The sequence below is a fragment of the Vulpes lagopus genome, chromosome 12 (assembly GCF_018345385.1).
Source record: "Vulpes lagopus strain Blue_001 chromosome 12, ASM1834538v1, whole genome shotgun sequence".
NCBI lineage: Eukaryota > Metazoa > Chordata > Mammalia > Carnivora > Canidae > Vulpes > Vulpes lagopus.
The window spans coordinates 4,782,494-4,810,457 of NC_054835.1; the positions used below are offsets into that span (position 1 = coordinate 4,782,494).

Sequence of the window (27,964 nt, forward strand, 5' to 3'; positions counted from 1 at the left end):
ATTACTCAGCCATTAGAAACGACAAATACCCACTATTTGCTTGGACGTGGATGGAACTGGAGGGTATTATGCTGAGTGAAGTAAGTCAATCGGAGAAGGACAAACAGTGTATGTTCTCATTCATTTGGGGAATATAAATAATAGTGAAAGGGAATATAAGGGAAGGGAGAAGAAATGTGGGAAATATCAGGAAGGGAGACAGAACATGAAGACCCCTAACTCTGGGAAACGAACTAGGGGTGATGGAAGGGGAGGAGGGCGGGGGGTGGGGGTGACTGGGTGACGGGCACTGAGGGGGGCACTTGACGGGATGAGCACTGGGTGTTATTCTGTATGTTGGTAAATTGAACACCAATAAAAATTAATTTATTAAATAAATAAATAAATAAATAAATAAATAAATAAATAAATAAATAAATAAAGAAAAGAAAAGAAAAGAAAAGGGGTTAGGACTTGGTGTCAGCTCCCTAATCCCCAGCACTGGCCTCACTCCGACTCCCTGAAGACTACTGACCTGCGCCAGGTTGCACTGCGCAGGAGTAGGGCGGCAACAGCGCGCTCCCCTCACGCCCCGCCCCGAAGGAGAGTCCCGCATGCGCACACCGTTTTCTCTCTGACGCACCCCTGGAAGCACTGGCAGTTTCGGGGGCGGAACCGGGAAGCGTTTCCGGGGGCGGGAGGTGCAGGCTGAGGCGGTCGCGGTGGCTACGGCTTGAACGGGCCTGACGCTGGCGGCGGAAAGTGTCCCGCGAGCGGGTTATGTGAACGCGGAGCCCTTAGCAGGTACGGCGAAGTCGGACAACAGGTAGCCAGGGGACACGGAGGGCAGCCGGAGAGGTTTAAGGGCTTCCTCTGCAGGTCCCGGCGCGCGCGCGCCCCCGGCCCGGCAGGCCCGTTCCGCAGACCCAAATGCTTAAGAAGCCGCGCTCGGGCGGTTGGAGTCCCCGCGCCCGAGGCCGACTCCTACGGTCTCCAGCCAGCCCGGTGCGCGGACCGCGACACCCAAGGCCCCCGAAGCAGCGTCTCGTCCAAGGTCACCCCGCGGCGGCGGACCTCGGCGGGCCAGAGCGCTTAGAGATCCCGCCTGGGTACGTCCGCCGGCCTTTCGGGGGCACCGAGTGGGTGCGGCGTGGCGGCCTCGGGTTTGAGCCGAAGCCGGGAGACAGGCAGCACCCGGACTTGGCTGGTGTCTGCCTCCGTTTGCTTCTAAGTAGTGTTTCACCTCTGTTGACGTCTCTGTCACCTGTTGTCACCTGCCCTTTCTGCCTCTGAACTCTGCCACTATCAACTTTGTATTTCTCCCCAGTTTCTCTTGCTGAGCACATCTCTATCTGCACCCTTTTTTTCTGTCTCTACTTTGCTTATGTGACTCTTGACCCTGTGTTTCCCTCTCAGTCCTCACTCTCATTCATGGCCTGCCTGTCAGCCTTGCTCTTTGGCCGTCTGTGTTTCTGCCAGTTTTGTGTCTTTTCTCTCTTGTTTGTGCGTCTCCTAACTAGGTTTGTCTGGGCGGAGCAGGGCAGGCTTGCCCGGACCTCTGAGCCATGCAGAATGACTCATGACCCCGTGAAGCTTCCTGCAACTGGTGACAGTCTCAGTGACTACACTGCAGTCTGGCCTCAACTCTGACAGGTGCCGCCCAGCCCAAGTGTGCTGGTGCAGGAACTCCTCCTGGGAGACAAACCAGAGACCATCTCAGGGCCAAAGTATCTTGATACATACTTGTCTTTTTTTATGCATGGCTTTCTGGCCTGCACAGCCCTCCACTTCCCTTTGCTCCAGCCCCTTACCCCAGGATGGCCTCCGGGGCTCTCAAGAGCCTGCTCTTTGCGTTACAGCGGCTGAACTAGACCTGTCTACAGGCTAAGGAAGAGTCAGTCTAAGATTCTCTGCCTCATGGGGCTCATGGAATAGCAGGATTTCTGAGAAAGCTGTATGCATAGTTCAGAGATCGTGTCAGTATCTACAGTTAAATGATAAGAAACCTAATAATTTGGGATTCATTCTTTTCTTTTTTTATTTTATTTTATTTATTTATGATAGTCACAGAGAGAGAGGGAGAGGGAGAGGCAGAGACACAGGCAGAGGGAGAAGCAGGCTCCATGCACCGGGAGCCCGATGTGGGATTCGATCCTGGTCTCCAGGATCGTGCCCTGGGCCAAAGGCAGGCGCCAAACCGCTGCGCCACCCAGGGATCCCCGGGATTCATTCTTTTCTTTACTAAAGTACTCACCGGAGAAGTAAACCAGACACAAAAGAACAAATATCTTATGAGGCCACTCATGTGAGGTATCTAAAATAGGCAAATTCATAGGGACATACGTAGAATATAGCTTATCAGGGCCTGACAGGAAGAGATGGAGCATTATTGTTTAACGAATACAGAGTTTTAGTTTGGGATGATGAAAAAAGTTCTGGAAATGGATAGTGGTGATGGTTGCACAATGCTGTGAATGTGCTTAATGCCACTAATTGTACACTTTAAAATGGCAAATTTTATGTTAAATGTATTTTACCACAGTACAGAATAAAACCAACCAACCAAACAACCCAAACTGCTCTTTGGAGAAGCTTGGAACTAAGCAGCTCTTTGAATATGTGATTTTAAAAATTTATTTTGTGTGTCTTAGGAATATTTAGTTGAACCTACGTTTGTTGATACCTGCTTTTGTCATAGCTAATGTCCTCAGAAAAGGAGTTCAGTTAAAAGAATTTGCTTAAAATCTTCCCTTAAGCTTTCTACTTGTGGCAAATTCCTGCCCTGGCTCTTCTCCCTCCATGTTCTTGGATTCAGTGTAGGCATCTGCTGCAGACCCATGGGAAATTTGAGGAAAGATTTTACTTTTTACATAAAGAAAACTTTAGGGTTGGAAAAATAGCCCTGTTATTATGATAATGCAAAATTATATGTCATTTCCTGTGTGTTTTCTGATGGGGGAGGCCTTTATGTTATGTTCTCTTATTTAAGCTATCAGGTTGCCAGTATGGTAGTTTTTCAAGCTTTCTTGTGAGATATTGCAGCTGAATTAATACTGTATTGAATCCTAATACCATTGATTGTTTTCTGTACCACCAAAGGAGAAAAAAACACCGTCCATTTAGCTATGACATGTGCTTTTTTAATCATTTAGGCTTATAAAAATTCTTAGAAAATATTTTTAGACTTATTTAGACATTTTTAAAAGACATCATTCTAATGCTAAATAAAAAGAAAAATAAGTGAAAAAATTGGCTAAAGTGTTTGTTAAATTTTTAACATTCCTACTCTTTTTGAGTACTTCTCAGTTCAGAGTTGAGTCCATATGTTTCCACAGTGTCCTCTTTTGTGCCTTCAGAAACACTGATGTGGCTCTCAGGAATGCTCTATCATTGTCTCAGGCAGTGACAAGCATTAAAATTTCCACTTGGCCATCATATCCTGATTGCAGAAATTTTGAAATATGCCTCTTAAAATCAGTTGAATGTACTCTACGTTTTTATGAACTTTTATTTTTTCCCTTCCTTCTTTTTTTTTTTTTTTTTTTTTTTAAATTTATGGTAGTCACACAGAGAGAGAGAGAGAGAGAGAGGCAGAGACACAGGCAGAGGGAGAAGCAGGCTCCATGCGCCGGGGGCCCGACGTGGGATTCGATCCCGGATCTCCAAGATTGCGCCCTGGGCCAAAGGCAGGCGCTAAACCGCTGCGCCACCCAGGGATCCCGTTTTTCCCTTCTTTATATTTACAGTTGGAAAAGAAAGATTTTTGTCTTATTTGTAACATGTTGAGGAAAACAACTTTCCTTTATTTTGTTGGTTTGTAGCTAATCATTTTCCTGAAACTGAGTGCTATTTCGGCCTTCTGCTTTTCTTGATTTGAGCTTCTTACTCCAAGTGCTAAGGAATTTGAGAGTACATTTAAAACCATTTCTTTGGGACACCTGGATGGCTCAGTGCCTGCCTTTGGCGGATTGTGATTCTGGGGTCTTGGGATGGAGTCCCTCATTGGGCTTCCACAGGGAGCCTGCTTCTCCCTCCACCTGTGTCTCTGCCTCTCTCTTTGTGTCTCTCATGAATAAATACATTAAAAAAATAAAATAAAACCATTTCCTTGGCTATATTGTAATGTAATGGCAGGATGACCGATAAATGGGGAGTTAGTGATTAGAACAAAACCTTCTCTTTTGAATCTTTTGAATCTCAGAGTTTCCTACAATGGAATGTTTGCCCTGAAGTTTTAAGTAAAACATTCAGCAGTGGCTTAAAATTAAAAGGAGACCAGAACCAAACCTCATTAAGTAGGTAGCGTAATTTTTTTAAAATCCTAAAATAGGTTTTACTAAGTTTTTTGGCTAAAGTCTTCCAATTAGGAGAGCCTGTAGAGGTGCTGATTGGCAATGATCTGGAGACCGAAAACACTTTTCCAGAGGATATCTCAATTCTGTAAAATTACATAGACATTGATCAATACTGGTTTTCTACTTTTAACTAATGTGCCATGGTAACATAAGATGTTATTAAGACTGGGCAAGAGGGGCACGGGTGGCTCGGTGGTTGAGCGTCTGCCTTTGGCTCAGGTCTTGATCCTGGGGTCCTGGGATTGAGTCCCATATAAGGCTCCCCACAGGGAGCCTGCTTCTCTCTGTGTGTCTCTCATGAATAGGTAAATAAAATCTTTAAAAAATTAAAATAAAACTGGGGCAACCCTGGTGGCTCAGCGGTTTCCGTAAATCTAAAATTATTTCAAAATTAAAAGTCTCTTAAATACAACACAGAAGCAAAGAAAGTACAGAATAGAAGTTAATATAACCAAAAATACCGATCTTGATTAGTTTAGTTTCTGCTGCTCACACACCTGTAGTATTTATTAGCAAGGCACATGGACATAGTAAATGTCACCAGTATTTTTTTTTTTTTTTTACATTTTCAACATGATTTTTTTTCTTTCAGAAGTCAGTGCAATTTTAATTTGAAGCAAAACTGAGAAATGGGTTCCTCTTCCTCTTTCATCCATACTGCTTTGTGATGGTCATGGCATAAGGGGTTTTTTTTCCAGGAATCCAGCTTTGCATTAGGTAAGCTATGAAATTACTAAAAAGACAGGTTTTTTAAAAATTATTTACTAAAATGGTTTCTTTTTCAGCAAAAATAATGATGTAGTTATATTTAATTGCTCTAGACCAGAATTTCTCTTACGTCTCTTCTGTGGAGGAGCTATTGCATATTTTAAGGTCAGTCGCTGTTCTACATCTTACCCTTACGGCATTTAATTTCAAAGAAACTTCTCTGCCGAGTGACTTTTTTTTTTAACTTTGGAAAATATTAGATTTCAATTAAACTGATTTGAATCCTGACCTATCACTTCTCAGGTATATGACCTTGGGCAGGTCTTTTAACCTTCCTAAGCTTTAGTTTGCTCATCTTTAAAATGAATATGAGGATTCAGGGGTATTGCAGGATCCAAGTTTCCATAGTCTGCTTTGTGAACTTGTAAAGCATTTGACTAATGTAAAGAATTTTGGTAGGCATAGGTATTGGTATTTTTGTACATTTGTACCAGCCTTTAGATTTACTAAAGTGGTATTTACTGTGTTTAAATGTGCTCCCTACAGTAAGTATGCAAATTACCCTCTGTTCTGATTAAGAAATCTCTGGAGGGCTTCAAGACTGATGGGTCTGTTTCCCTATTATAATGCTGTCTGTGTTTTTAAGACATGAAATTGTGTTTAAATGATGCATAACATTTGGCATACTGTCCTTTAGCTGTATAATGAATACAGGCAACTGTTAAACTCATCAAAGTTGGAAGAGATCTTGGAGGTCATGTAGAACTCAGTGATTCTTCAGTCTCCTTGTTGTCCTCTGCTTTTAAAAAAGCCAGAGAGCCTCCGTGAGCCATGTAGGGAATGAGCGGGGATAGGTATGCATGTTTTAGAATAGTTACTGTTGGTGTTTCGTTTTTCTGAAACAATGGGCAGGATAAATAAAATTGCTAGTACTTCAGTAAGTCTGAGGATGGTGAATAATTTACTCTGGAGTTTAGGAATACATTGTATATTATAGATTATTTCACTTGTGTATTTGTGAAAATAGTATTCACTTTTATCTTCCATATTGTCTTCTAGCTGTATTGGGCCTGAGCAAGTGTTCTGAATTTAAATTTCAACTTTACCACCCACTGGTTATATGACCTTAAGCAAGTAGCTTAACCTCTGTTTCCTCTTCTATACAGTAGGAATAAAAAATACATATCCAGTGGATTATTTTAAGGATTAATGACATAAAATACAGTGGTTTTATACAGATTCTGGTACAATCCATGCATTTAGTAAATAGTAGATGCTGTTATTATTCCTACTAATTAAAATTATTTTCCTAGTTACCCAGTTTGGAAACTTTGTGGTCAGTATAGGTAACTTTATTTTTTAAACAGCTTTATTGAGGTATAAGTCATGTGCAATTAAAAGTTTTTTAGAGGGGCACCTGGGTGGCTTAGTAGTTCAGCATTTGCCTTTGGCTCAGGTTGTGATCCTGGGGTCCTGGGATCAAGTTCTGTATTGGGCTCCCCACAGGGAACCTGCTTTTCCCTCTGCCTGTATCTCTGCCTCTCTATGTGTTTCTCATGAATAAATAAAATCTTTTTTTTAAACTTTTTAGTATATTCAGTGGGTTGTTTACCCATCACTGCAGTCTAATTTTAGAATTTTCATTCAACAGTCCCCCCCCACACACACACACACACACAAACCAATTTCACTTCCTTTTCCTTTCCCCTTAGTTTCTGGCAGCCACTGATTTATTTTTTGTCTATAAACCTTTCTATTCTGGCCATTTCTTATAAATGGAATTCTATACGATGTGGCCTTTTGTGTCTAACTTCTTTGACTTGGCATAATGTTTTCAAGGTTCGACCGTGTTATCACATCTATCAGCACTTCATTCTTTTTTATTGCCAAGAGAATGACATAGTATAATAACAATACATAAATAATTAATAATTACATACATAATAAAATGGAATGATATTTAATTGTATATATATAAAACCTATTTTTTCAGTCATCAGATGAGGACATTTGAGTTATTTCCACTTTTTGGCCATGATACATAATGCTGTTGTGGACATTTATGTGTAAGTTTTTGTGGATATCATGTTTTCAATGCTCTTGGATATATACCTATGAGTAGAATTGTTGAGTTACATGGTAGCTCTATGTTTAATTCTTTGAGGAGCTGCCAAACTGTTTTCCAAAATGGCTGCCCCATTTTATATTCCCACTAGCAGTGTGTAATGGTTCTGATCCTTCCACATCTATGTCAACACTTGTTTTTGTCTGTCTTATTTATCATAACCATCTGAATGGGTAATATCTCACTGTGGTTTGAATTTGCATTTCCCTCGTGAATAATGATACTGAACATCTTTGGTGTTTGCTCATTTGTTTATCTTCTTTGGAGAAATGCGTATTCAAATCCTTTGCCCATTTTCAGTTGTCTGTTATTACATTTTAAGAGTTCTTTATATATTCTGGATATAGGTCGTTTAACAGTTAATGTGATTTGCATCCTGTGTTGGAGGTTATCTTTTCATTCCCTTGATGGTATTATTTGTGCCTTGCCCTACCCTTGCATCTTCCTACCTGCCAATTCTGTCAGCCCTACCGATTCCATCTCTCTTTTCCATACTCACTGTTAAACTTTCATCACCTCAAACCTCGATTTGCTGAAATCTTGAAATTAAGCCTGTACTTCAGACTTACTGAAGTACTTCAGACTTGCTTTTAAGTGCATCAGCAGATTGTTTTTCCTGAACATAGTTCACAGCATCTCACTGAGTTTCCAGTGCTGCCCTCAGCTCCCACATTTAGAGTTCAGATTGCACCTTTAGCAGAGTAGACCTTCCCAGGGTCATCTCCCAGCACTCCCTGTCACTTGTAGAAGGAAGCACAGGTAATGAACTTTGTTTACCAAGAGTGGTCTTGAAGAGAGCTCAGAGAGAGCTTGTGAGCTGGCTTTCTGGTGGTAGTTTTACAACAGTCAGGGAGCTTGCCCTAAGTGGGATGGGAGCAAGAACTCCATTTCTTCAGTGCCACACTCACGGTGCACTTGACCCCTATGAGATTAAAGAAAACAGACCAGAATGCCATGTGATTTATAATTTTTCTATGTTAATAAGTGAGGTGGGTTTAGAGTTTTTTTCTTTCGTATCTAACTTTGATACTAGGGTTTTTGTTTTTTTTTAAGATTTTATTTATTTGAGAGAGAGTATGAGTAAGTGGGGTTGGGAGGGGCAGAGGGAAAGGGAGAAACAGACTCCCCACTGAGCAAGGAGCCAGATGTGGGACTGGATCTCAGACCCTAGGATCATGATCTGAGCCAAAGGCAGAAGCTTAACCAACTGAGCCACCCAGGTGCCCCAATACCAAGGCTTAAATAAAAGTAGTAGGTTTTTCTTCCATTGTTATTCCCTTGCTCCTTTTTTTCTCCTTTGAAACAGTTGCTATAGCATAGGAATTAATTTGCTTTGTAGAATTTTCCTATAAATTATTCTAGACCTGGTATGCTTTTGGAAATCATGTGAATTATTTGGTGTAAATTCTCCACAATTATCTGTTTGGATTTTTCTTCTTCTCGGGTCAATTCTGAAAATTTATATTTTTCTGTAAAACTTTTTATCAGTGAGATTTTAAAATTTAAGTGTGGAATTGTCTTCTATTTTATAGTTTCTATAATGTTATTATATTACATTTCTTATTCCTAATTTTGTAAATTGGACATGGCAGTTTTAATTTCTTCATTGTAAAAAAAATAATTTCTTCATTGTTTTAGAATTAAGGATTTTGTTTAATTATTAGATGGGGTTTTAAAAATTTATTCTTTAATATTCCTGGATTTATTACATTGTGTAATCACATAATCAGACGTGCTGTATGTATGCATTTTTGCTTTGAGAATAACTGACACGCTCTTTACCCATTTTGTGTGTGTGTGTGTAAATGTCCTATAAAAACTTTAAAAAGATGTATTATTTGTAGCCTGTAGAGGTTGTATGTTTCAGTTAAATTAGCATTACCAATGATACCAATCTAAGTTTCTAGGCCCTAATTATCCTTTGCCTACTTGATTTAAAGATTAAAAAGAGGAGGGCAGCCCTGATGGCCCAGTGGTTTGGCGCTACCTTCAGCCTGGGGTATGATCCTGGAGACCCTGGATCGAGTCCCACGTCAGGCTCCCTGCATGGAGCCTGCTTCTCCCTCTGCCTGTGTCTCTGCCTCTCTCTCTCTCTGTGTCTGTCATGAATAAATAAATAAAATCTTAAAAAAAAAAAAGATTAAAAAGAAGAAATTTATATTTTTTACTATAGTTATGTTTCTGTCACTTGTTTCTTGAAGAATATGTTATATTTACACAGTTTGCAAGATAAACCTCACTGAATTATGAAATTCATCAACTAAGAATAAACTTGCAAAATAAGAACAGTAAGATTTTGTCCCATTTGATGCCTTTTACATGGAATCTTACTTTGACATTGATAACATTGCCTAGTTTACTGTTGCTTTCGTATTCCCATTCTTTTGACTTTGGATCTTTTTTGGTGATGAATTCTATTGTCTTTTCTGTATCTGAACAAATATTTTGCCTTTATTGGAAGCTATTTTGATTTGGTATAGAATATAAGTTAACAGGTTTTTTCCTTTAATACTTTGAGGATGCCTCCTACCTTGAATTGTCTATCCTGACTGCCATTGTTTCTGACAGGAAGTTTGCAGCCTTTCTTATCCTTGGTTCACTGTACACAATGGGTCTTTTTTCCTCTGGCTGCTTTTAAGAGTTTTTCTTCATCACTGGTTTGAAGTGATTGGATTATGGTATGGCTTAGTGAAGTTCTTTTTATGCTTCTTGTGCTTGGAGTTTGTGGAGGTTCTTGGATGTGTGGATTTTGTTTCCATGAAATTTGGGAAGATTTTGGCTATAGTCTCTTCAAAAAAATTACAGTTTTTATACATTCCACCTGCTTTCCTTCAGGGACTCCAGTTAGGTGCCTTGAAGTTGTCTCATGGTTCACTGATACTTTGTTTCCCCTTCCCCTGCCCTTTTTTCCCCCTCTCTGGTTTATTTTAGGTTGTTTATATTGCTTTGTTTTTAGATTCACTGATCTTTTCTTCTGTAGTGTTCTGTTATTCTCAGTGTTTGCTTATTTGTGTTTAATCTGTAGAAATTCAATTTGAGTCTTTTTTTTTTTTTTATAGCTTCCCTATTTAGCTACTGTGCTTAATTTTCTTAAACATATGGAATACAGAATTTTCTGTCAGTTTTATAAATTTGTCATTTCTGTGTCTGTTGTATTGATTACGTTTTTTTTTTCTTTATTAATAGGTTATATTTTCCTGCTTCTTTGCATGCCTGGTGATTTTTCACTGGATGCCAGACATGAGTTTTACTTTGTTGGGCTCTTGATATCTTTGTACTATGTAAATATTCTAAATAGTTTGATCCTTTTGAGGCTTGTTCTTAAGATCTGTTTAACAGATCTGTTTTTTTTTTTTTTTTTTTTTTCGGTTTAAATCTTTAATGCACCGGCTGGCTGGGCAGTGGCGGTGGGGGTGCGGCGGGGGAGGCCGCGACCCGAGCGCTGGGGGGCAGGGCCCAGGCCGCCTGCATTTTGTTTGGGGCTAATTTGTCCCCACTACTGATGTAAGACTTCTAAATACTCAAGATTTTTCATTCAGAAATTTTCTTCAATGAAATATTTGTGTTTTTTGGTTTTTTTAAGAAGATTTTATTCATGAGAGAGAGAGAGAGAGAGGTGGAGACACAGGCAGAGGGAGAAGCAGTTTCCATGCAGGGAACCCTATGCGGTGTTCAGTCCCAGGACCCAAAGCAAATCCTCAACCACTGAGCCACCCAGGCATCCCAACTTCTATCAAATATTTGATTAGTTCTTCTACTTTATTCAGTTCTTTGTCTCAAGGACACTAATTAGCCATACATTGAATCTCTATTCTCTGTCTTCATATTCTATTCTCTTATCTTGCTGTTTTCATAATTGCTAATTGCATCCTTCTGTAGTCTGATAGAAGTTCCCCCAGAGTGCTTTCCACATCACTGATTCCATTTTCTACTGTTGCAGTTCTACTCTGTTATTAGTTTCTCTGTATCTTTAAGTTATCAGCTCTTTTTTTCATAAAGACCATGTTTTCATAAGTTTGTAGAAACTTTTTTTAATATTTTACTTATTTATTTGAGAGAGATGGAGACAACACAGTGGAGGGCAGAGGGAGAGGAAGAAGCAAACTCTCCACTGAGCAGAGAGCCTGATGCAGGTCTCAATCCCAGAACCCCAAGATCATGACCTAGGCTGAAGGAAGATGCTTAACTGCCTGAGCCACCCAGGTGCCCCTGGAAACGTCATTTTAAAAATACTATATTAGAGGGGCATCTGGGTGGCTCATTTGGTTAAGTGTTTGACTCTTGGTCTCAGCTCAGGTATTGATCTTGGGATTGTGAGTTCATGCTCCACCCTAGGCATGGAGCCTACTAAAAATTAAAATAAATAAAAATTAAAATGCTGTCTAAGCTGTGCTCTTTAGGGACACCTGGCTGGCTCAGTCAAGCAAGGCATGTGGCTCTTGATCTCAGGGTCTTAAGTTCAAGCCCCACATTGGGCATAGAGCTTACTTTAAACAAAACAACTGTGCTCTTTGTTTATCCCTTACTATTTTCTTCTTTTTTGTTACTGTAGAATGTATATACAGACTGTGTGTACTTAGAATAAAACCAACCAGGTTTTTTATTCTTTAGAGGAAAACATCCTGCTGGGTCTGAAAATTTTCCCTCTTTGAGGTCTTTTACCGTATACCCAAACGTTGTTAGAATCAACTCTCAGCTCTTTAGCTGGAGGACGAGCTGAATTATCCTGACACCAGGGGTTAGCCTGAATTGAATGTCTGGGACCAGATGCTAGGTCTTAGATACTCCTAGGAGAGCTTGAGCTCTGTGTACTTTCTTCTGTGTTGGTGAAATTCTAGTACCAGAGACCCATCTACTTTAGTCTCTTTGGCCCAGCTGACAAATGATGGGCTGTGCCTTTGTTTCCTTCCTGGGGCTACTACTCAGCCCCACACTCTCATGTCAAGTTTCTAAAAATTTCTGCTGAGGCTTATGAAACCTTTGGTATTCCAATGCAGCAAGCTCTGAACATTGCCAATCTGCAGGACCTATCCCATAGTCCATCCATCCTGGGGTTTTAGCCATGGATGTACCTTCCAAATGAACAGGCGTTAGTGTTCTTATCTCAGGATCGCTGCTACTCTTATCAGGATTTTGAGGGGTCGTAGGTGGAGTTGCAGGGGTAATGTCTCTCAGTCTGGCCCCATATCCACTCTATGCTTAATTAAAGTTTAACCAGATTACTCTGGTCCCTGGTTTGCAAGACTAAATCCAATTTTTTCATTTTTCCTTGATTATTTTGGTTAGGATATGGTAGATGAGGAGGATTATATACTGCTTTCAAATCTTTCCTCTACTCTGGTGATCCTAAAATTTATTGTGAAAGGATATATGACTGTAGGATATACCAGGTCCCCTCCCCTGAATTTCTTTTGGGTTTATAGTTCTCTTGTGGTGCTTTTATCATGCTTTGCCTTGAATAATAGGGTTGTATGCATGTTTGTTTGTTTGTTTGTTTTAATCTCCTTTGCCATATTATAAACTCTGGACAGTGAGATTTCTTGACCATCATAGAAATTCCCCCAGAGTACTTTGCATATAGTACTTTATGTTGGTTTACTTGTTTATGTATTATTTTAGTGAGTTAATTACTTCTGTGAAAGTCTTTTTAAAAATTGAAACAGCAGCTATCCTATTAATATAGATCACAACTGCGTATGGGTTTGCAAATATGGCTTATGTAACAGGAAAACCTGAAGGAGAGGTTCAGGCTTTGCATGTTAGTAAGAACAGGGAATGTATAGAAATACCACACTCACTCAAAGATAAGGGCAGAGGTCAGATACTTGCATTTTATTTTTATTTTTCTAAAGTATTTTATTTTTAAGTAACCTTTATACCCAGCATGGGGCTCAAACTCACAATCCTTTTTTTTTTTTTTTTTTTTTTTTTTTATGATAGTTACAGAGAGAGAGAGAGAGAGGCAGAGACACAGGCAGAGGGAGAAGCAGGCTCCATGCACCGGGAGCCCGACGTGGGATTCAGTCCCGGGTCTCCAGGATCGCGCCCTCGGCCAAAGACAGGCGCCAAACCGCTGCGCCACCCAGGGATCCCATCAAACTCACAATCCTAAGATCAGGAGTCACATTCACATACTTCAACTTAGCCAGCCAGGCCCCCCCAGAGGGTCAGATACTTTTAAATTATAAGGACCATTAACACCTTGACATAGTTGAAAATAAAGTTATGTTGCTTTTTTTCTCCCAGGTTTTTTAAAAATGTGTGTTAAAAATATATATCACTCAATTTGCTGTTTTAACCATTTTCAAGTGGCATTAATTATACTCATAATGTTATACAAACAGGACCACTTTCCTACCCCCTAATTTTTTTCATCACACCAAGGAGAACTCTACCCATTAATAACTCCCATTCGTAATTCCCATGATAACCTCTAATCTATTTTTTGTCTCTGAATTTGCCTATTCTAGATATTTCACATAAGTGGAATTGTACATCATGTGTCCTTTTGTGTCTGGTTTCTTTAATGTTTAGCATGATTTAGCATGCTTAGCATGTTTATATTATAGCATGTATCAGAGCTTCTTTACTTTTGTGATCTGTGTTATGTCTTAGGTGTCATTGATTTGTTGTAATGTTGTTCAAATTCTCTATTTCCTTATAGATTCTAAGTCTGTTTTTTTCTATTACTGAAAGTAAGGAATCAGAATCGGATCTTCAATTTTGTCCATTTTTGCCTCATAATATCTTGTTCCATATATGTTTCTCTTGTTAGGTGCATACATATTTATGGTTGTTACATTATCTTGATAGATTGAACCTTTTATCAATATATAATGTCCTTTGTTCTTATAACCTTTTTGACTTAAAGTCTATTTTGTCTGATAATAATACAGCCACTCCAGCTCTTTTTTGTTACTCTTGCATGGAATATCTTTTCTATCATTTTATTTGTCTTTTATGGACAAGATATAAATAAATCCTATGTTTTTTAATCTGGTCTGCCCATCTCCACCTATTAATTGGAGTTTAATCCATTTACATTTAAATACTGATAAGGAAGGGTTTACTTCTACCATTTAGCTGTTTTCTGTATATCTTGTATGTTTTTTTTCCATAGTTCTTCCATTACTACTTTTTAAAAACAGTTACTTACAAAAATAGGATAAAAACATTTATTAACTCTTTTTTTGGTATGCCATTTTGATTCTCTTCTCTCCTTTTCTTGTATATTATTTTCTTAGTTATATTGAGGTTTACAATCAATATCTTAAATTTAGCAACCAAGTTTGACTAATTCAAACCTAGTTTCTTTTTTTGAAAGAAAGTGAGAGTGCACACATGTGTGTGAGCAGTGGGGGGGGGACGGGGGGGGGAGGAATGGCAGAGGGAGAGGTGGGGAGAGAGAATTTATTTATTTTTTTTTTTTAAATTTTTTTTTTTAATTTTTATTTATTTATGATAGGCACACAGTGAGAGAGAGAGAGAGGCAGAGACACAGGCAGAGGGAGAAGCAGGCTCCATGCACCGGGAGCCTGACGTGGGATTCGATCCCGGGTCTCCAGGATCGCGCCCTGGGCCAAAGGCAGGCGCCAAACCACTGCGCCACCCAGGGATCCCGGGAGAGAGAATTTAAAGCATACCCCACCTGGGGCTCCATCTCATTACTCTGAGATCATGACCTGAGCCTAAATCAAAGATGGACACTTAACCAACGAGCCACCAAGATGCCCCCAAACTTAATTTCAATAGTATACAAACACTGTGCTCCTCACATCTCTATCCCACCCCCTTCATGTTATTGTCATGGATAACATCTTCATAGGCCTTGGAATTATTACGTAGTATTCTTTTATCTCAGCCTAAAGGACACTTTTTTTTTTTTTTACGATTTTATTTATTCATGAGAGATATATATATAGAGAGGCAGAGACACAGGCAGAGAGAGGCAGAGAGAGAGAGAAGCAGGCTCCAGGCAGGGAGCCCAACGTGGGACTCGATCCCAGGTCTCCAGGATCACACTTTGGGCCAAAGGCAGGTGCCAAACCACTGAGCCATCAGGGCTGCCGTGAAGGACACCATTTTAATCATTTCTTGTAGAGGAATGGTAATGAATACCCTTAACTTTTATCTGGGAATGTCTTAGTTTCTCAAAGGATAGTTTTGCCAGATAGAGAATTATTAGTTGACAGTTTTTTCTTCTAGCACTTTTTTTTTTTTAAGATTTTATTTATTCATAGAGACACAGAGAGAGAGAGAGGCAGAGACACAGGCAGAGGGAGAAACAGGCTCCACGCAAGGAGCCCACATGGGAGTCAATCCCGGGTCTCCAGGATCACACCCCGGGCTACAGGTGGCGCTAAACCACTAAGCCACCAGGGTTGCCCTCTTCTAGCACTTTAAGTATATCATACCACTGCCTTCTGGCCTCCACGTTTTTTGATGAGAAATTAGCTGTGAATCTTATTAAAGCTCCCTTTTTATGTGATGAGGCACTTCTTTCTTGCTGCTTTCATTTCCCTTGTCTTTGACTTTCTGCTATTTAACTTATAGTGTGTCTAATGTGGATCTCTTTAATTTTACCCTGCTTGGAGTTTTTGAGCTTCTTCGATGTATGGGTTTGTCTTTTATCAAATTTGGGAAGTTTTCTACCAATATTTCTTTTAAAACTGTTTCTGTTCTTTCTTTGGAGACCACCATGGTATGCATGTTGGTACATTTGATGGTATCCCACAGATACCATGAAATGAGACTGTGCTCATTTCTCTTCACTTTTCTTTCTGTCCTCTGACTGGATAATTGCAATTGCTTTGTCCTTTGTGTTTTTTTTTCTTCTGCCTACTTAAATTTGCCATTAAACTCATGGATTTTTTTAAATTTCAACTTGTATTTGTTTCTTATGTCTTTCAAACAAAACACCACAGACTAGGTAGCTTAAACAACAGGAATTTGTTTTTTCACAATCCTGGAGGCTAGAAGACCAAGACCATGGTGTTGGTATATTTGATTTTTCCTGAGAACTTTCTTTTCGGCTTGCAGATGGCCACCTATTCACTGTTTCTTCACATTGTGCACACTCCACATGCTTCTCTGTGTGTCCCAAATTTTATTTCTTACAAGAATACTAGTCAGTTTGGATTAGGGCCCACCTTAACAACCCTATTTTAATTACCTCTTTAAAGGACTTACCTCAAAAAAAATAAAAAATAAAGGACTTAACTCCCAGGCACCTGAGTTCAGTGGTTGAGCATCTGCCTTTGGCTCAGGGCATGATCCCAGGGTCTTGGGATCAAGTCCCACATCAGGCTCCCTGCAGGGAGCTTGCTTCTTCTCTCCCTGCCTCTGTTTCTGCCTCTCTCTCTCTCTCTCTCTCTCTAATAAATAAATAAAATCTTTTTAAAAAATAATAAAAAATAAAAGTTACCTCCCCAAATAGTCACCTTCCAGGGTACTTGGGGAGTCAGGGTTTCAACATATGAATTTGGGGGGGATATAGTACAGCCCACGATATGGCTATTATTCTTCGTGGCTGCAGAATTTCTATTTGGTTCCTTTTTATAATTTATAGCTCCTTACTGGCATTTTTCTCCTGATTTCCTTTAGTTCTTTGTCCATAGTGAGGTTTTTGTTTTAAGCAATTTGAGCATATGCCAGGCAAATAATTAACAACTTTGACTAGTAATTCCAATGTCTGGAATCATCAGGGATAGTTTCTAATATTCTTTTTCTTGTGAATGAACCTATTTTCCTTTTTCTTGGTATACTTTGTAGTTTTTGGTGAGAGCTAAACATTTAAGTATTCTAGTATGGTAACTCTTGAAATCAGATTCTTCACATCCTATGGGATTTCTTTTGTTACTTGTTGAGGGCTGTAATTGTCTGTTTGCATGACAGTTTTTCCAAATGATTTTGCAGTCTGTACCCCTTGTTGCACGTAGTCACTGAAGTTTCTGTTGCTGTATCTATGTGGCTGGCCTGTGACCTGACAGACTTCTTTAAATACATTGACCCAGGTCCTGAGGAATTGGGGGGTGGGGGGGGGGGGGTTTGTTATTTTAAAATCTTATGATTGGGAGAAACAAAATTATAATCAATGCTGCTGGGGAAGCCACTGCAGCCTAAGGGGGCCAAAACAAAACTGTATGGATCCACCATACTGGCCAGAATGCAAACCCTACAGCTTTTGAAGGACTTAATCCTTGTTGTCCTCCCTGGTGTGAGCCAGCCACTCTAGGAATGTGGGCCGCTGTCCCACAGGCTGGGGCAGGGGATTATAGTTGGTTTGTGCATGCACAACATACAGGTCTTTTAGTGAGGTTCAGCAGCCTCTCCCTTCAGTGAGCATTGTCTTGGTTGCTACAAGTGTCTGATCAGATTCCAGAATTCTGAAATAGTTGATTCTGATCATTCAGCAGTTTACTGGTTGTTTTGGTAGAGGGACTAATCCCTAGAACTTCCTACTCCACCATTTTCTCTATTAATCACTTATGACATTGATTTTTGAAGAATTGTTTTTAAAAGTATTGTTCTCAGTCTTTTAAGATACCACAAAAGACACTTTCATCGAGATGAAAAGAGGGGATTCCTGGGTGGCTCAGCAGTTTAGCGCCTGCCTTCGGCCCAGGGCGTGATCCTGGAGTCCTGGGATCAAGTCCCACATTGGGTTCCCCGTATGGAGCCTGCTTCTCCCTCTGCCTGTGTCTCTGCCTCTCTCTCTCTGTGTGTCTCTTGTGAATAAATAAATAAAATCTTTTTTTAAAAAAAGAGAGAGATGAAAAGATTAGTAGTTAGTAATAGTGTTGGGAAAATAGGCTAGATACTTTGGAGGGAAAAGGGCTGGATCCCAACCTTATTCCTTATGCCAAAACAAACTCTTTGTGTAGTAAACATTTAAATACTTTTTTAAAAAAAATGGTACTGGGGGAAAACTAAGTAATTCTTTTTACTTTTTATTTTTTTATTTTTAATTTTTTTTTAATTTTTCTTTATTTAGGATAGTCACACACAGAGAGAGAGAGAGAGAGGCAGAGACATAGGCAGAGGGAGAAGCAGGCTCCATGCACCGGAAGCCCGATGTGGGATTCGATCCCGGGTCTCCAGGATTGCGCCCTGGGCCAAAGGCAGGCGCCAAACCGCTGCGCCACCCAGGGATCCCTCTTTTTACTTTTTAAAAATAACCTTGGAGTGGGAATGCCTTTCTATGTCTAATACAAAACCCTGGAGCCATAAAAGCGAAGGTTGGGTAATTTATATACATTTCAAAGTTAATTTCCTTCGTTTATAAAAAACTACAAATCAATGAGATGAATTACCCAATTTATTTGAGCAAAGAATATGATAATTTATAGTAAAAACAAATGACCAGTAAACATGAATAAAGAATATCTTTCTCATTCATAATTAAAGAAATGTTGATCAAAATGACAATGAATCATGGATATTCACTTAGATTTGCAAACTTTTTTTTTCTGGTTTGATGATGTCTAGTGTTAAGACTGTGGAGGAGTAGACACTGTTGTTTACTGTTGGTAAGAGTATGACTTGGTGCAACCCTTCTGGACAGTAGCTTGGTAATATACATCAAAATGTCAAAAAAAAAAAAAAATGTCAAAGCAGGGCAGCCCAGGTGGCTCAGCGGTTTAGCGCTGCCTTCAGCCCAGGGCCTGATCCTGGAGACCCGGGATCAAGTCCCATGTCAGGCTTCCTGCATGGAGCCTGCTTCTTCCTCTACCTGTGTCTCTGCCTCTCTCTCTCTCGATCTCTCTCTCTCTTTCTCTGTGTGTCTCTCATGAATAAATAAAATCTTTAAAAAAATGTCAAAGCAGTCCCACTGGTAGAGATTACCTTTAAATGTTTCCAAAGATATGCTGAGATAGTTATGCAGAGATATATAATTATATTGTGTATATTATAATAGCATTGCTCATAATTTCTAAAGCCCAGACAACTGAAATTCTATAAGAAGAGAGCTGCTTAAATTAGGATATGTCCATATAGTAGGAGTTATATAGTCATTAAACAGAACTGCATTAGCTCTTTCTGTACTAATGTGATACATTAGTCCATTTGGGCTACTATAACAAAATGCCAAAGACTGGGTAGCTTATAAACAACAGAAATTTATTTCTCAGAGTTCTGGAGGCTCCAAAGTCTAAAGTCAAAGCACTTACAGATTCTAGGGAGGATCCACTCCCTGGTTCATAGATGGTTTGCCTTTTCCATGTGTCTTCACATGGCCAAAGGGGCAAAGTAGTCTCTGTGTCTCTTAATTTTTAAATTTTTTTATTAAGTAAACTCTACACTCAGTGTGGGGCTCAAACTCACAACCTCACGATTGAATCACATACTCTACTGACTGAGCCAGCCAGGCACCCCTGGTATCTCTCTTATAAGGGCACTAATTTTATTCATGAAGGCTCTGCCCTCGTGGTCTCATCACCTAAAGGCCCTCCTCCAAATGCTATCACCTTAGGGGAATAGGTTTCAACATTAATTTTGGGGGACACAATCAGTCTATACCATGTCAGAAGATCTGCAAGCTCTATTAAGTGAGAAAAAAATGTAAAATGTACATAATGAACCCATTTGGGTAGGGATTTTTAAAGGATATAAATGATTTATTCTGACATATGCACAAAGAAGTTTCTAGAAATATATATATATTTTTTTTAAGATTTTATTTATTTATTCACAAGGACACAGAGAGAGGCAGAGACACAGGCAGAGGGAGAAGCAGGCTCCATGCAGGGAGCCCGACATGGGACTTGATCCCGGGACTCCAGGATCATGCCCTGGGCCAAAGGCAGGCTCTAAACTGCTGAGCCACCCAGGGATCCCAAATATATGAATTTTTAATGGTGATTTTCTTTGGGAAATAGTAGGAATAAATAGTGAAGAGTTTTTTGTTTTGTTTGTTTGTTTTAGATTTTATTTATTTATTCATAAGAGACACAAAGAGGCAGAGACCTAGGCAGAGGGAGAAACAGGCTTCTCCGGGGGAGCCCGAAGTGGGACTTGATCCCAGGACCCTGGGATCATGTTCTGAACCGAAGGCAGACACTCAACCGCTGAACCACCCAGGCATCCCGAATTTTGTGGGGTTTTTTTTTACTTTTTTTTTTTTTTAAGGTTTTATTTATTTATTCATGAGAGACACAGAGAGAGAGGCAGAGACACAGGCAGAGGGAGAAGCAGTCTCCATGCTGGGAGCCTGACGCAGGACACGATCCCAGGACTCCAGGATCACGCCCTGGGCCAAAGGCAGGCGCTAAACCGCTGAGCCACCCAGGGATCCCCCCGAGTTTTGTTTTTTTAAGCAATTTTCTGTAAATGCTTTTACGTGTGTGTATTCCCCCCACCCCACCATTTTTTCAAAAGTCTAAGGTGATCTTTGTGGCCCAGCAGAGAATGTTTACCTAGATATCGTTCTCAGAATTTCCATGCTTCTAAGTCTTATGCTTATGTACTAATTAACTTCTTCTTTTGAAATTGCAAATACCTGAATAGTTTGTTTCCTGGTGTACTTTTGTTTGTTTTAAGTTATCACAAAATGTTTTAAGAGGTATAGCCATAAATTAATACTTCTTTGTAGACAGGCATTAAGGAGGACACGTGATGTGATAAGCACTGGGTGTTATTTGCAACTGATAAAGTACTGATCTCTCCATCTGAAACTAATAATGTATTATACATTCGCTGATTGAATTTACATAAATAAAAATAAACAAAATAAAAATACTGTCTTTACTTGTTAATTATTAATGACTAACCTGGTATTTTGGCATCTTCCCAGAAGAGGCTGGCGATGTTATAGGAAAAATAGCATAGACTTTGAAGTCAGACCTAGAATCCTATCCCAATTTAATACAAATTAGTTCTTATTTTAACTTTGGGAAAGTTACTTGAAATAGCTGAACTTGAGAATATCAGTCTCCACATTTGCAGAGTCATTATAAAGATTAAGTGATAAAAAGGTGTACAGTCTCTGCTATATAGTAATTACTTAAGAAACATTAGTTTATTTTCTTGATCTTTCTCCCTGTCTCTGAAAGATGACTTTCAGTCTTTGGGAGTTTGTTTTGTTTTGTGTTTAATCTCATACTTATAAAATCTGGTATTTAACATTGGATATAGTATTAGAGCTAGGTGATGGATAGCACCAATAAATCTCTTGGGTTTACTAGTTTATTTTCATTTACTATGGAATTATGGGGCATGAGCAGGATTTCAAACAGTGTTTATCTTGTTGCTTGTTGCTGGATTAGAAATTTTCTCTAATGCTTGACTGCCCCACAAAATATATTTACTACTGTAAATGTCGTCACTACAACACAGTCCTTTATTCTTTGTTACAACTTTATCTTCAGATTGAGTTCACTCAGTAACAGGGACAATATTTACTATGCTCTTTGGTCTATAAACAACTTGGAGACCACCAGATAGAAGGAATACCTTGCCATCCTGCTTCATTCTGCTTCACATCAGAAGCTCATAAAGAGCTAGAATTCTGATGGCCACCAGAGAAACTCACATAATTTGGGCTTCAGTGAGATTGCCCCTGTGGTGCTGAGGGACCGAAGGCAAGATTGTTCTGGACACTTCAACCCTTTTTTCCCTCACTCCTGCACTGGCATCTAGCCTAATGGTTTCCTTGTAGTTCCTTACAGTTGCTGAGTTCATTCTTGTCTCAGAACCTTTACATAGTTTTTCCTTCTTCCCACAATTCCATCCTCACTTCCTCACCCCAACTTGGCAAATATGGATCGAATCTGAGGTCTCTTAAAATTTTTGGCCTTTTGGATAGGATGTTTGTTTTGACTAGAAATATTTACTTGGCTTGATTTAGGAGATTTGTATAGCTTACAGATCACATCTTTGTGGTTTCTATTCTTTCATTCACAGACATAGGCAAAATCAGGAGTTAATACTGAAGAGTGGTGGGTGGTTCCTGTTTGGGGCATACTCACACCTGCAAGACTTGCTCTGGGGGATGAATGTTCCACCTACCAGTACGCACAGGCAAGGGGACTTTATGGAACTGTCGAACTTGTCTTTGTTTTCTTAGTGAACAAGTTTCTGTATGGGCCAGAATTAGTACTAATTTTTTTTTCTCTTGTAGCACTGAACAAGATTTGTGATGAAATGGAGCCTGGAACAAACTCTTTTCGAGTAGAATTTCCTGATTTTTCCAGTACCATTCTGCAGAAACTGAACCAGCAGCGCCAGCAAGGACAATTATGTGATGTCTCCATTGTTGTCCAAGGCCACATTTTCCGGGCACACAAAGCCGTTCTTGCTGCCAGCTCACCCTACTTTTGTGACCAGGTACTCCTGAAAAACAGCAGGAGGATTGTTTTACCTGATGTGATGAACCCAAGGGTGTTTGAGAACATTCTCCTGTCTAGTTATACGGGACGTCTAGTAATGCCTGCTCTAGAAATTGTTAGTTACTTAACAGCAGCAAGCTTCCTCCAGATGTGGCATGTGGTAGACAAATGCACTGAGGTTTTAGAGGGAAATCCTACAGTCCTTTGTCAGAAGTTAAATCATGGCAGTGACCACCAGTCTCCAAGCAGCAGTAGTTATAATGGCCTAGTAGAGAGCTTTGAGCTAGGCTCAGGGGGCCATGCTGATTTCCCCAAAGCCCAAGAACTAAGGGATGGAGAGAATGAAGAGGAGAGCACCAAAGACGAGCTGTCATCTCAGCTCACTGAGCATGAATACCTTCCCAGCAACTCGTCCACAGAGCATGACCGGCTGAGCACAGAAATGGCGAGCCAGGATGGAGAGGAGGGGGCTAGTGACAGTGCCGAATTCCACTACACCCGGCCCATGTACAGCAAACCCAGCATAATGGCTCACAAACGCTGGATCCACGTGAAGCCTGAGCGCTTTGAACAGGCATGTGAGGGCATGGATGTGCACGCACCCTATGATGAGCACCAGGTCACTGAATCCATCAATACCATTCAGACAGAGCACTCCATCCAACCTTCAGGAGTAGAGGAAGACTTTCATATCGGGGAAAAAAAAGTGGAAGCAGAGTTTGATGAACAGGCTGATGAAAGCAATTATGATGAGCAGGTGGATTTCTATGGCTCTTCTATGGAGGAGTTTTCTGGAGAGAGGTCAGATGGGAATCTAATTGGGCATAGACAGGAGGCTGCCCTAGCATCAGGCTACAGTGAGAATATTGAAATGGTTACAGGGATTAAAGAAGAAGCTTCCCATTTAGGATTCTCCGCCACCGACAAGCTGTATCCTTGTCAGTGTGGGAAAAGTTTCACTCACAAGAGTCAGAGAGATCGACACATGAGCATGCACCTCGGTCTTCGGCCTTATGGCTGTGGTGTCTGTGGTAAGAAATTCAAAATGAAGCATCATCTCGTGGGCCACATGAAAATTCATACAGGCATAAAGCCGTATGAGTGTAATATCTGTGCAAAGAGATTTATGTGGAGGGACAGTTTCCACAGGCATGTGACTTCTTGTACCAAGTCCTACGAAGCTGCAAAGGCTGAGCAGAATACGACTGAGGCTAACTAAAAATAGGATCTGGCCCTTGAGTGGCAGGCACAAAAATAAACTATGGTAATTATGCAAATCTGGGCACAGATGATGCGTGCTACTTGCTATTATGAGAGAAGCTTAAAAAAAATGGAAGATATTTCTGAAAGACCAGCTCTAAGTAGGCCAATTTAAAAATCTAATTCCTCAAATTTGTATGTTCCTGTCCAGGCCTGGAGTGGGTAATGGGGAGAAGTTAACCCACCTCCCAACTGGCAAGGTAAACCTTCAGGCCCATTGTTGAGATTGAGGCAGGTGGACTTGGTGATAGAGACACCTGCGCTTGGAACTGGACTCCAACCTACCAGTTCTGTTTCAGGTGGCAGCAAATTTTGATCACTCATCACTCATGACATAAAGGTCATGTTGGAATTTTATTTAGCTTTCCCCATAGATACTTAGGTAATGTGGATTTGTTTTGGTAGCTGCCTCACTGAATGAAATGCTACTTAATGTAAAAGCTACAAATAATGTGATTCCTAGGATGCTAAATTGATTAACAGAGCTCTTTTCTCTGGTTTTATTTTCTCTAAAGGGTATTTTAACTAAAAACTATGGCGATGCTAAGAGGGCAACGTTCTAAGTATGAAACAAATAACTTAACGGTACAAGCTTCAATTTCTGTGAGATGCCACTGTCACGATGTGTTTCAGATTCTTGATAAGGCAAAATTTTGTATTTTAGTACTAACATTTAGTTTGGACAATTGTATCTAATTGTAATTCTCTAGGGTGCCAGAGATAGGTATTTCTAATTGGTTTGCTGTCCCAAATCCTGTTTAATTATAGCATCCACACAGTGGGATCTGCACTGTGGCTAGTAGGCGTCTAGCCTGCTTTGACTCTACCATGGTACCATTGACTGCTGCAGCCATTTCTCTCTCAGATTATGATGCTTCCTGAAGAGGTCATTCAGTGACCACAGTTAGTGGGAATGAGCCAGAAGTCATGGTTGAGAGTTACCTGCAAGCATAAGGAGTTTATAGGGGGCTATAGTGACACTCCAACTGTCAGTGAGAGTTGCTAAGTAGCAGAGTTTTGAGCGGCAGGAGAAAAACAACTGCCCAAGCAAGAGGAATCTTGAAAATACACTGGTAAAGGATGTAGTTTTAGAGGGGCACACTGAGCTAATGCTGCCAGTTCTTTAGGAGTGCTGGGATGTGTTTTCAAGGGGGGAAAAAGGAATCCTAACTTTAGAAAGTAGTCTACAGATTCATGCTCCCAAATTCTAGGTAAAGCTGCATAAATTTACAAGTCCACATAGCTGTACTTACCAGAAACCAGCAAGAAAAGCAGCTGTTCTTGCGACCTTTTCTGCAGCTCTGTCAGATGTTTTAGGTTAAAAAGGAAGCATATATTCAGGATGCTTTCAAGCTGTGTCATATACCTGAAGTTCTCACTAGGGTAGGACAGGGTGCTACTATTATGTCAACTTTTCCACAAATTACTGGTCTTTTACTTCCAAGTGGAAACTTTTTTCCTGAAAATAAAAACTTTTCCTGGATTTGAGGTAAATTTTTTTTTTATAAATTAATTTTTATTGGTGTTCAATTTGCCAACATACAGAAAAACACCCAGTGCTCATCCCGTCGAAATTTTGTTTTAAAAGTTTGGCTTTGCTCTAATGTGATAGACATTGCTGGCAATTGCCTTGAGTCCTCAAGCTCCAACCACAAAGGCATTTACTGGTTGAACCTTGTCTGGAAGGGAGAAAGAAAGTACTTATTTACCAGTTAACTCTTGTAATCAACATTACAGAACAGGGATCTATCTATTCATTAACACTGTATCATTCTCGATATATAAAAAGCACTTTGTATTTAAAACTTTATTATAGATATATATATATTGATTTTTTTAACCTAGAAACTAGATATTACCTCTTGGTTGTTTGCCACATTAATATTCTCTTTGTGTCGAAATTTCACCAGTTAACAGTCCTTTCTCTGCATACCTGACAGATGTGTATAGAGGTGACTGTGCAAGCAAAGTTCAATTGCTCCTCTCTCTTTTTTTTTTTTTTTCCATGTTAGAAGCCAATGGATTTTAGGAATGATCCTAGCCATTATGTGTGAGGAGAAATTGTTTTTTTATTCCTACTAATTTCAGTACTAAGGCAGTGAAGCCATTTTCTGCCAAAACTGATCACCTTCTCCCATGGTATTAGCAAATCATTTTCTGCCTGTTTGGAAGGTTTGATGTGCTGTTTCCCACTAAGATTGTTATTCAGTTGAGCATTGGGACATTATGGGAGAAGAGTCTGGGAGGTAAAATAAAAATATTCTAGAAAGTATTCTAGAATAAATAAAAAATTCTAGGGAAAAAAATGGTTCTTCAGTTATGCTGCAATTAGCACAGCACCTTTGTTATGAGTAATGATGAAGAACTCTTGTTTAACCAGGAGTGGTGGGCAGCCCTTGGGTGGCAGTTTGGGAAGTAGTCACTTGTGCTGGGACTTATTTCATGTGTTGTGAAGAAAGGTGTCTTTTATTGAAATCCTTAGATGTACATCAGCTAAGTATAGAATTTAAAATGTAAGTTCCTCACATCTGCTGTTTTAAGTTGTTTATGGTAGTTGGGGTTTCCTTTAAAATTTGGGTTGCTAATCGGGTCAGCCAGACCCTGTGAGATGGTTGGGCATCTGAAATGCTGGCCATGTTCAGAGAGGTGGGGGAAAGAGATTGCCTTAGTTTGGATAGTGAAAGTGAATTTTTTTACACTTTGCTTTTTAGGATTAGGAAATCATACTGGATTACTACCTTTTTTCTCCTGCCCACTTCGGGTTGGATAGTCTCTTTCCTTAGCCTCAGTACAGCTTTAGAAAATCTTTATCCTTCCAAATGAGTTTGGATAGTTGTGGGTAACATTTTCCAAACAGTCTTTCAGGGATCGCGTTAATGGCCTACAACCTAGGTATTTGTCCCCTACTTTGAGTCTTAACTGTGGTTCTTCTCCAGTCCCAGTGGGAAAGGGCTTCAAGGCACCACCAGTGGTATTTAATATTAGTATTTATACCATGCCTTTTATTTTTTATCTATACATCACAACAATCTACTTGGTCAAGTAGGGATCATCTAAGGAAGGAATACAGTAGCCTTTCCTTGAGTATTGAGGTCTATCCTCAGGCGCTTCTGGGCCCCAGCCTGTTAATTCTCATTTGTAGATCTCACCTTCCTCTAATCCCTTCTGTAGGCCACGACTTTCAAAGAGTCTGCCCAGAGGGTCTTGATTCTGGTGGCCATTTGCTGAACTAAACTGACCCAGCACTGGCTTCCAGCTGTTGGGAAGAGCTGCTTGGTCTCAGTGACCCCTTCCTGTGGAGGCATGCGCTCTCCCAAGCTGCTGTTGAAGTGACATGGGGGCAGAGCAGAAGCAGCTCAGTTGTGTTTGTCCTGGGGAGGGGGATTTGCTGCAGCCCCCCACTTGGGTGAGGGTGGAGAGGACTCCATCACACCAGATCCACGTTTTTGTCCTTGTAAAGATCTCTGATAATTTAGTAATGTTGGAAACTAAGCAACATATTTATCCCCTTCCCCAACCCCCACCTGTGCCACACTAATTTTGTGTTCTAATTGCTTTCATGGGTGACTAACTTTGTTTAGTAAAACCAGGGTTTGTTTGGTTGGTTTTTTTCTTTGCTACTTACACATTTAAAGGTACATTTTTTTTTTTAAGGTACATGTTTCTTATTTCAGATCTCTACTGATAGTGCCCAATGGGAAGATGCTGGAACACATTTTGCAAATGTGACTTTTTTTTTTTTTTTTTTTTTAGTGTTGCTTGAAGCCTGTGTCATAATGTCAGTTGCTGCTGCCTTCTTTCCTTTTATGAGGTTCCTAATGTTTCTTCCAGAAGATTACTTTACTTATGCAAGTCAAGTGACTCTTAGACCACAAAACCATTTGATGATAAACAGATTATCATTAGGTGCATATCTTATTGATATTTTGTGAAATGTTATGCCTGTGTTGCAAAAGTTGAATAGTTTTGTCTTTATATATTGCTGTCTTCAGTGTACAGCATGGTTTTACTTTATTGAATGTTACTGTTTAAGATTTTCTTCTTATAGAAGAGACCATGCCCTTTTGTATGACATGTTTTAATAAATGTTATCCGTCAACTTTGTAAAAGTTTTGTTTTTCACTCTGGTTATATGACCACATGTCTTTGTTTTCATCTTGGCTTTTGCCCCTTGAGAATAAAAGTTATATTGTGGCCTTTTCATAAGTAAA

The 27,964-nt window shown here is 39.9% G+C and overlaps 1 protein-coding gene across 5 annotated transcripts; it reads left to right on the plus strand.

The window, feature by feature from the left end:
• Positions 1–663: 663 nt before the first annotated feature.
• On the plus strand, positions 664–27,942 carry ZBTB43 (zinc finger and BTB domain containing 43). 5 transcript variants are annotated; one of them, XR_005983157.1, is made up of 3 exons: positions 664–783; positions 22,286–23,953; positions 27,507–27,631. XR_005983157.1 is itself a non-coding variant. In XM_041725949.1 (3 exons), exons 2-3 carry the CDS (start codon positions 22,309–22,311, stop codon positions 27,683–27,685), a joined length of 1,395 nt encoding a protein of 464 aa, XP_041581883.1. In that variant the 5' UTR covers positions 664–783; positions 22,286–22,308; the 3' UTR covers positions 27,686–27,942. The 5 variants fall into 5 exon arrangements, 4 of the variants coding, with proteins under 4 accessions (XP_041581883.1, XP_041581881.1, XP_041581882.1 ...); XM_041725949.1 differs by having other exon boundaries at positions 22,286–23,524; positions 27,507–27,942; XM_041725947.1 differs by adding an exon at positions 4,927–5,051 and having other exon boundaries at positions 22,286–27,649.
• Positions 27,943–27,964: the final 22 nt, after the last annotated feature.